Source organism: Rhinoderma darwinii, chromosome 13, assembly GCF_050947455.1.
Source record: "Rhinoderma darwinii isolate aRhiDar2 chromosome 13, aRhiDar2.hap1, whole genome shotgun sequence".
NCBI lineage: Eukaryota > Metazoa > Chordata > Amphibia > Anura > Rhinodermatidae > Rhinoderma > Rhinoderma darwinii.
In genome coordinates, this window is record NC_134699.1 from 15,409,415 (window position 1) to 15,422,702 (window position 13,288).

General features: G+C 40.7%; 1 protein-coding gene across 1 annotated transcript; it reads left to right on the forward strand.

The window, feature by feature from the left end:
- Positions 1-7,696, forward strand: LOC142665837 (uncharacterized). The gene is made up of 4 exons (XM_075845613.1): positions 1-1,522; positions 1,976-2,155; positions 6,149-6,272; positions 7,477-7,696. The coding sequence occupies exons 1-4, from the start codon at positions 36-38 to the stop codon at positions 7,522-7,524; spliced, it is 1,839 nt and encodes a 612-aa protein (XP_075701728.1). The 5' UTR covers positions 1-35; the 3' UTR covers positions 7,525-7,696.
- The last annotated feature ends 5,592 nt before the right edge of the window (positions 7,697-13,288 follow it).

Below are 13,288 nucleotides of genomic sequence, written 5' to 3' on the forward strand. Positions count from 1 at the left end.
AAATACTGGAGGAGAGAAACATTTTTAAGGAGTTCATGAAATACACAATAAGTAATCCAAAGAAGGACATTGACATACGAGTACTATTCCTACATCTACGTCCATCTGCTAAAAACAAGTCTACAAGGAGTGGTTTGGACAAAGTTCAAAAAAGTCCACACAATGGTCAAACCATACATGTAGGCGGGAGGAGAAAGGATGTAGTGGTAAAACAAGATAATCCAAAATACAAGGTTTCTCAAAGTAAGGGGCAGCAAGAATTAGAATATGTTAAACTGGTCAAAAAATATTTAAAAAGGAAAAGTCGGTCAAAGAACCGCAACCAGCCCAGAAAACGTGCCAAAGTCAGGGAGTCACAGCGGATGCTGGAAAGAGAGGACGGTAAGGGATACAAAGGGGTTAAACGCAAGAACCTAAGGTCCAGAAGAATTGAACTTTTCACCAGATCTTGGAGGGAAAAACAACCAAAAGGAGAAAGACAGTCTACGTCTTGGAAAGTCAAGCCTGGCAATGGTGAATTCCAAAAAAGTGAATTACTACCAGAGAATTGGGGAGATGTTGGACATCTGGCATTGCCACCTATGATTGATGGAGAGGTGTTAAATGAGGAAAACCCATTGACACATAATCAACCTAGAGGAGCAAAGTATTACAATACTCGAGTGGAAGTCCTACAGAAGAGAGATGGGAAGGAAAAGCAGAAGCTGATCACAATGGATGGACCAAGAGAAGATTTTTCTCTAGATCATCCTAGAAATAGAAAACTGAAATTCTTAGAGAGTGAAGGGAAGGTGGCATCCAAGGAACCAATTCTTACAGAAGATCACCCAAAAGAAACGGAGTCCTCCTTAGTGACTTTTGCAAATGAACACATTAATTATTTTCCTAATAGAGGTTCAGAACAAACTTCAGTGACAGTCCTTCCTACAAGAGATGGACTAAGGGACAGTGAGCTTTCTCCAGACAATCTGCAGTTATGGGGAATGGTGGTACCAATAGAGGACATACCCATAATAGATATATTCTCACATACTATACGACCTGTGGAAACACATTCCGGACCCTACAAAGCTGACAATCAGGCACATCTCTGGTCACATAGTGACATTCTCTCACAAGCAGAAGGTAGTGGGAGTTATGATTCTGAACAGAGTCTGGACCATGAGGGAACAATTGTAACTTTGACCCCAAATAATGGCAGCGCTCAAGAAAAACTTGAATTCCGCCTTTCGGGTCCTCTGGCCACGATACAGCAATCATCTTACAACACCTCCCCTAGTCCTACCAACAATAAATACACTGAGGCACCAAGAGTTACAGGCAGTAATCTCAGTGAAGGGTTACATGATGGAATATTCAGGCCATTGGAGGCAACAATGAACCAAAATCCTGGACCGATATATTGTAAACCTGGATACAAGGAATATGGTGGCGTTTGCAAAAGCCAGTGTGACATTGATGGCATCTACTGTGGTAAAAATGGCCACTGTGTTATTGTGGAAAATATTGGGGCAATGTGCAGGTGAGATAAATAATTACGTATATGTTATGCCCAATAAACAATGTATGTTGTAAATATATTTATATTGTATTATCCTGTGCCTATAGGTACCAATGTAGAAAGTCTTTTTAGAATTGTAATGTCTTAAAGAGGCTGTCCTCCTTGAAATCCTTGTAATGTCTTAAAGAGGCTGTCCTGGAAATCTGTTGTGTTATAAGGGTCCCCCAATGATAATCTGATCACAGGGTGCCCCTCTTCTGAAGCCAATCAGCTGTAACCTGGGTGGGAACTTAGCAGCACGTGTTCCCACACTGCAGCACCCCCACAGGGAAAATGAAGCATTACACAGTGTCTTTTGAAATCAATGGGCTGTTTGTGTAATGCAGGAACGTACCAGGTGTTGTAAATAATATTTAAACCTTACAGCAATACATTATGTAGTCGCTTACTTTTCTTATTGTATATGTCTCCTAGGTGTCAGCAGAGGACTTCTCTATGTTATGGTGGGGAGTGCTGCCGATCATCCCTCACAACATTACAGCTAGCGTATGTCATTAGCAGTTGCTGTATTCTTCTGTCTGCGTTCCTAGGATCCCTCCCTTTCTTGATCCGGAGAATGAAAATGAAGACAATTTCTAAATCTGGGAGAACTAGGTAAGTAGCGCAAGCCATTCACTTTTATAAACTTTTCATTGCATACACAGAACCATGCAAACATAGAAAACATCTCCATATACAGTGAAGGAAATAAGTATTTGATCCCTTGCTGATTTTGTAAGTTTGCCCACTGTCAAAGACATGAACAGTCTAGAATTTTTAGGCTAGGTTAATTTTACCAGTGAGAGATAGATTATATATAAAAACAAACTGAAAATCACATTGTCAAAATTATATACAGGGTGGGCCATTTATATGGATACACCTAAATAAAATGGGAATGGTTGGTGATATTAACTTCCTGTTTGTGGCACATTAGTATATGGGAGGGGGAAACTTTTCAAGCTGGGTGTTGACCATGGCGGCCATTTTGAAGTCGGCCATTTTGTATCCAACTTTCGTTTTTTCAATGGGAAGAGGGTCATGTGACACATCAAACTTATCGAGAATTTCACAAGAAAAACAATGGTGTGCTTGGTTTTAATGTTACTTTATTCTTTCATGAGTTATTTACAAGTTTCTGACCACTTATAAAATGTGTTCAAAGTGCTGCCCATTGTGTTGGATTGTCAATGCAACCGTCTTCTCCCACTCTTCACACACTGATAGCAACAGCGCAGAAGAAATGCCTCCCGATCTGACCCCCTTAGACTTTTATCTTTGGGGTCATCTGAAGGCAATTGTCTATGCTGTGAAGATACGAGATGTGCAGGAACTGAAACTACGGATACTGGAAGCCTGTGCTAGCATTTCTTCTGCGGTGTTGGTATCAGTGTGTGAAGAGTGGGAGAAGAGGGTTGCATTGACAATCCAACACAATGGGCAGCACTTTGAACACATTTTATAAGTGGTCAGAAACTTGTAAATAACTCATGAAATAATAAAGTAACGTTAAAACCAAGCACACCATTGTTTTCCTTGTGAAATTCTCGATAAGTTTGATGTGTCACATGACCCTCTTCCCATTGAAAAAACTAAAGTTGGATCCAAAATGGCCGACTTCAAAATGGTCGCCATGGTCAACACCCACCTTGAAAAGTTTCCCCCATCCCATATACTAATGTGCCACAAACAGGAAGTTAATATCACCAACCATTCCCATTTTATTTAGGTGTATCCATATAAATGGCCCACCCTGTATATTTATTTGCATTGTGCACAGTGAAATAAGTATTTGATCCCTTTGGCAAACAAGACTTAATACTTGGTGGCAAAACCCTTGTTGGCAAACACAGCAGTCAGACGTTTTTTGTAGTTGATGATGAGGTTTGCACACATGTTAGATGGAATTTTGGCCCACTCCTCTTTGCAGATCATCTGTAAATCATTAAGATTTCGAGGCTGTCGCTTGGCGACTCGGATCTTCAGCTCCCTCCATAAGTATTAGATGGGATTAAGGTCTGGAGACTGGCTAGGCCACTCCATGACCTTAATGTGCTTCTTTTTGAGCCACTCCTTTGTTGCCTTGGCTGTATGTTTCGGGTCATTGTCGTGCTGGAAGACCCAGCCACGAGCCATTTTTAATGTCCTGGTGGAGGGAAGGAGGTTGTCACTCAGGATTTGACGGTACATGGCTCCATCCATTCTCCCATTGATGCGGTGAAGTAGTCCTGTGCCCTTAGCAGAGAAACACCCCCAAAACATAACGTTTCCTCCTCCATGCTTGACAGTGGGGACGGTGTTCTTTGGGTCATAGGCAGCATTTCTCTTCCTCCAAAGACGGCGAGTTGAGTTAATGCCAAAGAGCTCAATTTTAGTCTCATCTGACCACAGCACCTTCTCCCAATCACTCTCAGAATCATCCAGATGTTCATTTGCAAACTTCAGACGGGCCTGTACATGTGCCTTCTTGAGCAGGGGGACCTTGCGGGCACTGCAGGATTTTAATCCATTACGGCGTAATGTGTTACCAATGGTTTTCTTGGTGACTGTGGTCCCAGCTGCCTTGAGATCATTAAGAATTTCCCCCCGTGTAGTTTTCGGCTGAGCTCTCACCTTCCTCAGGATCAAGGATACCCCACGAGGTGAGATTTTGCATGGATCCCCCGATCGATGTCGATTGACAGTCATTTTGTATGTCTTCCATTTTCTTACTATTGCTCCAACAGTTGTCTCCTTCTCACCCAGCGTCTTACTTATGGTTTTGTAGCCCATTCCAGCCTTGTGCAGGTCTATGATCTTGTCCCTGACATCCTTAGAAAGCTCTTTGGTCTTGCCCATGTTGTAGAGGTTAGAGTCAGACTGATTCATTGAGTCTGTGGACAGGAGTCTTTTATACAGGTGACCATGTAAGAGCTGTCTTTAATGCAGGCACCAAGTTGATTTGGAGCGTGTAACTGGTCTGGAGGAGGCTGAACTCTTAATGGTTGGTAGGGGATCAAATACTTATTTCTGTGTGCACAATGCAAATAAATATATAGAATTTTGACAATGTGATTTTCTTTTTTTTTTTTAGATAACCTATCTCTCACTGGTAAAATTAACCTAGCCTAAAAATTCTAGACTGTTCATGACTTTGACAGTGGGCAAACTTACAAAATCAGCAAGGGATCAAATACTTATTTCCTTCATTGTAGTATAGGAGTACATAAGACACACACGCTAGATTTTATCAGGCAGCTTTCTCAATGGTCGGGCATCCCCTGTCTGACTCCAGTACTGGATGTAGACCGCCCCACTTTACATTATGCTCTGTTTTTCACCCTTGATTCTGCAATTTTATGGAAATATGTACGAGTAAGAAAACATGAGCCAAACAAGAGATTACTTTGAACAACGAGTGTAAGGCCTTATTCACACAAGCGTATTTCACGTCTGTGTTACGAGCGTTAAAACAACGGACGTCACACGGACCTATGCAAGTCAATGGGGCCATTCAGACATTCAGTGTATTTCACGCAGCGTCTGTCCGCTGCGTGAAACTCAATGCATGTTCTATTCTTGTGTGTTTTTTGCGCATCACGCACCCATTGAAGTCAATGGGTGCGTGAAAATCATGGACAGCACACGGACGCATATCCGTGTGCCATGCGGTTTTCACGCAACAGCTGCTAAAGAAATGATGAGAAAAAGAAACCACCTCCTTCTGAGCTTGTGAAGGGCTTGTGCTTATATACAGATGTTGATCAGAACAGGCAGAGCTGCGCGAGGATGAGACAGAATGTGGATTTCACACTACCTCAGATTCTCTTTCGCCCGTGCAGCTAAACAGCACTCAGCTGACACTGAAGAACAGAAATACTAGATAAGCATTACCCAAAAGTAGTGACTTACGTATTATTCTATAGGGGAACGAAACGTTCAACAAACTTCTGACATTTCATAGTGACATGTCAGAAGTTTTGATCAGTGGGGGTCCGAGCACTGAGACCCCCACCAATAGCTAAAACGAAGCAGCAGAAGTGCTCGTGTGAGCGCTGAGCTACTTTGTTTCTGTTCAGCTTTTTCCAGAAATCTGATGTATCGGTGTACGGGCTCAATAGAAAGTCTGTGAGCCCGTACACCGCAACATCGGCTTTCTGGAATTCTGTGTGAATCGTTTTCGTGGCTAACGGAGACAGTTCCACCGTTAGGATTTAGTCTAGAGCTACATAAAGAATACAATTATTGAGGTTTGCAACTTGGGGTTATGATCAATAGGCAGAGTTTTTTATTTCAGTTTATATTTAGTTTTCATTCTCTTGGAACGTGGCCTTTTTATGTACAGCTTTTTCCTATATATTGATCTGAGTCCACAGAATGTATCGTGACAGATGTAGTAACTCACAGTAACAAAAAGAATCGACTCGACGCAACTGATTATACAAACAAATGGTTATTAATTAATCAGGAAGCAACAAAGTTGCAGGATGGCGCACACAATCCAGTAAACTCTGTACAACTCCTTTAATGTTCTGTAAGCCCAGTCATCAAGAGACTATGGTAAAGGGCTATAGTAATGTATTTTCTTTCTGTATTTTATTAATAAATTATTTATGCTTCTCTCCGCAGACTTTGGATTTCCACCTTGATGCCACAGTCTAGCACATCTTCTTCTTCTCAATCTGCAGACTTCACCGCGTGTTCAGACTTTGAGTCTTCATCAGATATCTCTACATTTCATTACACAAAGCAGGTGAGGAAAGTTGTTAGCACCAGGTAGACATCCATAAATAAATATATATACTAATACAAGATTTAAGGCGGTAGGGGGAGCAAAAGGGTTTATCGATTTTTATATACACATTTTTAAATACCCTTTTAGGGAATTCTTAGTTAATAGATGAGGGTCCTGAACTCCTTCTATTAGCCAAAGCAGACAGCGGCTACAAAGAGCATCACTCTTTATGGAGGATCCAAAACTTCCATGCATTATAACAGGTTTTTGATCTCAATGGGTGCCATGTAATGCTTCATTTTACCTGTGGTGGCACTGCAGGGGAATTGAATACTTGAAGCCGGGAGCCCCTTTATTAATATTATTTCTGTTACTTATATAGTGCCAACATATTCCGCAGCGCTGTACAGAGGTCCTTACTTAATGTCCCCATTGTAGCGCTCAATCTAAATTCCCTATTGGTATGTTTTTGGGGTGTGGGAGGAAACCGGAGTACCCGGAGGAAACCCACGCAAACACGGGGAGAACGTAGAAACTCCATGCGGATGTTGTCCTTCATTGGATTTGAATCAAGGACCCCAGCACTGCAATACCACCATGCTGCCCCAGTAAGGGGACACCCTTCTAACAAAAAGATTGTAAAAAGCAAAAAAACACCCACTTAGACCTTGTTAGTTTTTTTTATGCAATAGATTGTTATTCACGTCCATTCATTCTCTGGATCAGCATTGGTCCTAAAGCTCAAACTCCGACCAATCTTCGCTATATGCCATTACATTAAATTATAGGAATACCTCTTTAAGGTCAAGAAGATACATGACTTGAGCAGTTCTTTGAGACAAGGATCACACACACAGTTTTGATCCAGTTTTTGGCTCAGTTTTTTGAGCCAAAGCCAGAAACGGATCCAAAATGAAGGAAAGATATAAAGGAAAGCATGCGGCCTCTCCGTTTATTTGTATCCACTTCTGTATTCTGCAAAAAAAAAACTGAACCAAAACTGTGTGTGTGATTCTGGAATTTTTCTGAAATTCAATGTATCTTCTGCTATAACCACAAGGGGGCAGAATTAGGCCATATTCTTCAGCATTATATGTCCAATGGGACAAATCTCCAGCAGTGAATGCATAGGGCAAGTAAATGCTCAAGTCCAAAAATGTTTTGATAATTTGCCCGCTGGGCACACACAGGTATAACACAATTGGTTTCCTTTTTATAACAGGAGGCACGTAACTCCACCATGTGGCAATGCGAGAGAACTCGGCTATGAGACCACATCTCAGTTTGGGGATAGATCCTATATTAGAAGCTACCAAAAGATATCCTGGAGGAGCGATTTATACCCGGAGGAGTATTTTTGTGCAAACTGATGCTCATGACTGGGACATTCTTGAGATATTACATTTGAAGATAATTATCTGGCTAAATGATATGGGCACCCTTAGGATTCTATTATGGAGTAACCTTACTTTATTTTCTGGTTAATAATTCTATATGCCATTTTAAGATTTGCAATTGAAAACATATATTATCTTGGACTGGTAACTGATTTGTTTTATTTTTATATTTAAATGGTTGCTTAAAGGGATTGTCCAGTCCACATGCCCTATAAGGGTATATGGACATCCCGTGTGCAGGACCCCACTCTATTAGCCAGAGCAGAGAGCCACTGCACAGAGCCGCTCCCGTTCTGGAGGACTTATTGCAACCATATATTGCATCGCTGCCCATTTATGTTAATGAGTTCTATGCAATACCACATTTCTCCTGTAGTGGCCACTGCAGAATAATTATGTGGTAATTAGATCACCGCCATCGTGATCTTTTTTTAAGGTGAAGCTCTACTTTTTTATAGTGCGAAAATATATCTACAGCTCCATAGTTTACCTTTACTATCATTCTTACGGTTTAGATTATTTCGCCTCTTTTGAAACTATATTACAGAGATCTTAGATTATATATAAATTGACTATAAAGAAATTGAGAACCAAGAGTCACAAGGCTACACATATTGTAGAAAATAAATTTTATTTCATATAAATATATAAACATATAACATACGTAATAAAAAACAGAGCGAGGTTTCTAAAAAAAAGGGGTGTTATTCTTTGTCACATGGACCACGTGGATCGCAGGCTCACCACATCAATGGGTAAGATCTGATACATTGACTTCCTCTGGTTGACTCCAGTTCGGAAGTGTTTTTCACCTTTGGGTACATTCAGGTCATATTCCCTCTGGATATATGGCACCGGGGTTTTCCCTCGGAATACACTTGTTTGCAGATCGCTAATTAAGATGTTTAGCATATGCGGTGACATGATATTATGGTTATGTAACATATTGGACAGCAGTTGATAGGGATTATGCACTATTGCAATTTACTTGCTGACCTCATGACCTTGTATATAATACTTTGGTTTACCGCATCTATGTCCCTGTGTAAAGGTGTATTTGTATACTATGCCCTTGTGATTTGGTGTTGCATCTGTACCATTCCTGCGATTCAACAGTAGTTTGGAGTGGTTCATATATAACTTTCTTCTCTTTTTTTTAGAAACCTCGCTCTGTTTTTTATTACGTATGTTATATGTTTATATATTTATATGAAATAAAATTTATTTTCTACAATATGTGTAGCCTTGTGACTCTTGGTTCTCAATTTCTTTATATGTCCCTGTGTAAAGGTGTATTTGTATACTATGCCCTTGTGATTTGGTGTTGCATCTGTACCATTCCTGCGATTCAACAGTAGTTTGGAGTGGTTCATATATAACTTTCTTCTCTTTTTTTTAGAAACCTCGCTCTGTTTTTTATTACGTATGTTATATGTTTATATATTTATATGAAATAAAATTTATTTTCTACAATATGTGTAGCCTTGTGACTCTTGGTTCTCAATTTCTTTATCTGATATGGTAGAGTCCTGCTATTCTTTGATTAGATATTTTGGGGGTACTTTGTACACATGTGCTGGTCGTACCTAACCACTTACTTTATTCATAATAAATTGACTATAGAAGCAATATTAACAGGTGGAGCGTCATGTTAACTGTAGCTAATAAGTATATATATATATATATATATATATATACCAGCAAAGAGATGCTTGAAAAAGGTCCCAAGGTGGGACGAAAACGTTGCATTGTACCTGCCATGCTGGCATAATAAACCACTTTTTTTCACTTTTGAACATCGGAGTGCTGCTGGATTTACTTTCGGTATATATATATAACCGCTCTAGCCGAAACATCTGTGTGTCTGATACCAAATATTTGTCCTTCATTAGTCACTTTTTGGATATTGTTTGCACATTTCAAAAACCACATGCGTCTCTTTGGTATTACATAGCATCCAAATGGCTGTGGTAATGGCTGAAAGATTAGATACTGGAGATGCCGGCGGAGATTAGGTTTGGTATGTATATATATCACATGCCTCACGACTAAGGCCAAGCAAAAGACATCTTCATTACCTACACCCATAATTGTTTAAGCAGCTAGCGGGGATGAGTCCGTCAGTGATGACAGCTCACTTTTTTCGCTGTCAGTGGGTTCATGGTACCCATCAGATAACAGTGATGATGGTCTAAGCCTGGTGTCCATGAATGGCGGCAGTTGTCCAAAAGCAAACATGATGCATTGTCTCAGCTGAATAGTATGCCGGGATCTCTTTTATAAAATGTGTACGATTTCTGAATGCTTCTCGCAAAAATCACCGTTACAGTAAATGTCCACCTTTTCGGGTTTTTTAGATCTAGGATTCTGTGCTGCTTAATTTCTTTATAGTATTTGGAACTTTGTTATTAATAGTTAAATGATATAGTTATTGTTATTCAATCAGCGGCTATAACTCAGGACTGGAATAACCTATCTACACAAGTTAGGTATTATATTGTAATGTTGTTTTTTTTAATGCTCTATTGACCTGTGTAAAAATTGATTTGGAGGTAATGTAATTGGAGATATGCTTTAATAAAGGGAACCTGTCTCCAGCATTTCACCTATTGAACTCTACTCACCCCTCGCTGGCCGTTGCTGTCAAAAGTTCATGGCCGTTATCCCCGCTCCTAAACTCCTGCTCCGACCGTAAATAACAGTCTGAAAATATTTTAAGCCTTTTATGGTAATAATCCAGAAGTCTTGTTCGTTCCTCTTCTTATGCCCACCCACCATCGAAAACTGGCCCGCCCTGAATTCAGAAATCTCGTCTAAGATAGCATGCATGCGCCCATCATGTATGGTCCCACACTCTTCCCTGCTTCGTCCGGGCCTCAAATCTAGTTACTGCGCATGCACCGCTATGGTCTTCTGTTGTGCGCACGCACCAGAACAGGACATCGATGCGCAGGATTTCGTGTGTGCTTTTTATATGAAATTGGTCCTAGTGCATGCTTGAGAAGTTATATTGTGTCTTATAATCTGTGTAGAGCATAGTGTAGTAATATGTGAGCAAAATATAAATAAAATAAATAAATAATGAAGGTTACCAGGCCTTTCCTGCTGATATATATATATATATATATATAAAAAGATATTATAGTGTGGAGTATTTCATAGGTTGGGGTGGTGGACGCCGGATGATACTTCCTCAGCAGTTCCTGTGCACAATGCTCAACAGTACATTTTATAAAGTACTTGTAGTCTTTGGCATTTGTATTGAAGTCTTGTGGTTATTTCTTGAAGCAGTTCTTGTCTTGCCTCCGTTTATATTATATCCGCAATATCCTACTTCTCAGCCGTGACTTCAGGAAGACTGCTGTCTACATGTGGTACAATCCTACTTATGTTTTTCATTCATATGTAAGATCCCATTTCTTCTAAACTGTGCTGGGATATTATCTAATGAGGTTCAAGACAAGAAATACAGTGAGGGTATGTTCACACGAGGGCGTCCGTAACGGCTGAAATTACGGGGATGTTTCAGCCTGAAAACATCCCTGTAATTTCAGCCGTAACGGCATGTGCAGGCGCTTGAACGCCGCGTCCATTCCGGACGTAATTGGCGCTGCTATTCATTGGAGTCAATGAATAACGGCTCCAATTACGGCCAAAGAAGTGACAGGTCACTTCTTTGACGCGGGCGTCTATTTACGCGCCGTCATTTGACAGCGGCGCGTAAATTACGCCTCGTGTGAACAGACAAACGTCTGCCCATTGCTTTCAATGGGCAGATGTTTGTCAACGCTATTGAGGCCCTATTTTCGGACGTAATTCGGGCCAAAAACGGCCGAATTACGTCCGTAATTAGTGCGTGTGAACATACCCTTAAAGGGTAAGTAAACGTTCAACAAACTTCTGACATGTCATAGTGACATGTCAGAAGTTTTGATTGGTGGGGTCCGAGCATTGAAACCCCCACCAATCGCTAAAACGAAGCGGCAGAAATGCTCGTGTGGGTGCTCAGCCGCTTCGTTTCTGTTCTGCTTTTTGCGGAAAGCCGATGTATCGGAGTACGGGCTCATTGACTTTCTATTGAGCCCGTCCTCCGATACATTGATTTCTGAAAAAAAGCCTAACAGAAAGGAAGCGGCTGATCGCTTGTATGAGCGCTTCTGCTGCTTCGTTTTAGCGATCGTTGAGGATCTCAGTGCTCGGACCCCCACCAATCGAAACTTCTGACATGTAACTATGACATGTCAGAAGTTTGCCAAACGTTTACTTACCCTTTAAGATAGTATGGACAGCCTCAACAGTAAGAATACTATTAGGAACCTAGTACTGATACTATTTTAAAATTAAAAAACTTACATTTGATAGGTTAGCAAGAAGTAGGGGATAGATAGAAGAGATTACAACTGCAGGATCAGACTACACAGGGTTGGTTTGTAGTCTGTTACCATGGAGACTCATATGCCTCAATAAGAACTGCAGGAACAAAATGTTAGATTTTTAATCAAGACAATTTGCAACGTTGCTTTTTTATTTTATTTTAGATGCTCTGCAGCGGTAAAAACAACTTGGTTACAAGGGTGCATTTACGATTTAGGGCATGTATGAGATGCCATAATAACACGAAGGCCTTAGACGAGCGTGTCCGTTTTGTGCCGGCAAAAAAACGGACCGTATTGGACGCTTTCCAGTTCCGTGTTTCTTCGTGTGGCATCAGTTTTTAATGTCAGTCTTGGTGCACATTATTAGTTTTTTTATAGCAACTGTTGCGTGAACCATGAACACCACACAGATGATGTCCGTGTGCGGTCTGTGTTTTTCACGCGCCCATAGACTTCAATGGGCAATGTGATGCGCAAAAACAAACCAGAATAGGACATGCAGTGAGTTTTACGCAACGGAATTATGCTGCGTTAAAAATCACGGGCGTCTGATTAGCCCCATTGAATTGCATAGCTCCATGTGAAGTCTGTTTTTTTAACGGACAGCACATGGACGTACAATGTTTGTCTGAATAAGGCCTAACATAGTATGTACAATAGCTTCCCTGTATTTAAACACTGGTTGGTTGGTTAGTTGGAAAGAGCAAATATGTCACTGAACAAATCAGGTGATCACACTCAGTCTTGTAGAACTGCATGCTTTATGTCTTCTTTATGATGCGGAGAATGGGATCTGCTTCCTGGGCTCTTTTGCACCCACTTGTTTAGAGCTATTAGGGCATCTAATGGATGGTGATATCTTAATTTTAAAGCAGTTGTCCAGGGTTAAAAGGGTCTTCTTTTTATTCCAGAAACAGCGCCGCTCTTGTCCATTGGCTGTCTCTGGTACTACAGTATTCAAGTGAATGAGTTTGAGCTGTAATACTGGACACAGCCCATAAACAAGAGAGGTGCTGTTTCGGGGGGAAAAAAAAGGCAGATCCTTTTTGTATAATTCTGGATAAACCAAGTTTCTTAACCCTTGCATACATAAATATAGAAAACTATAGTTAAAAATCCATGTCTCCATTCTCGTGTGTTTCTTAGACTAGTTCTCCCTCTCTTTGTTTATGTCAGTATCATTCTTCCACAGCAAGCCAAATAAGCCGGGCTGGGTATATCTGATGTCAGGAATCCTGTGATCGGCACATTTCCACATTTC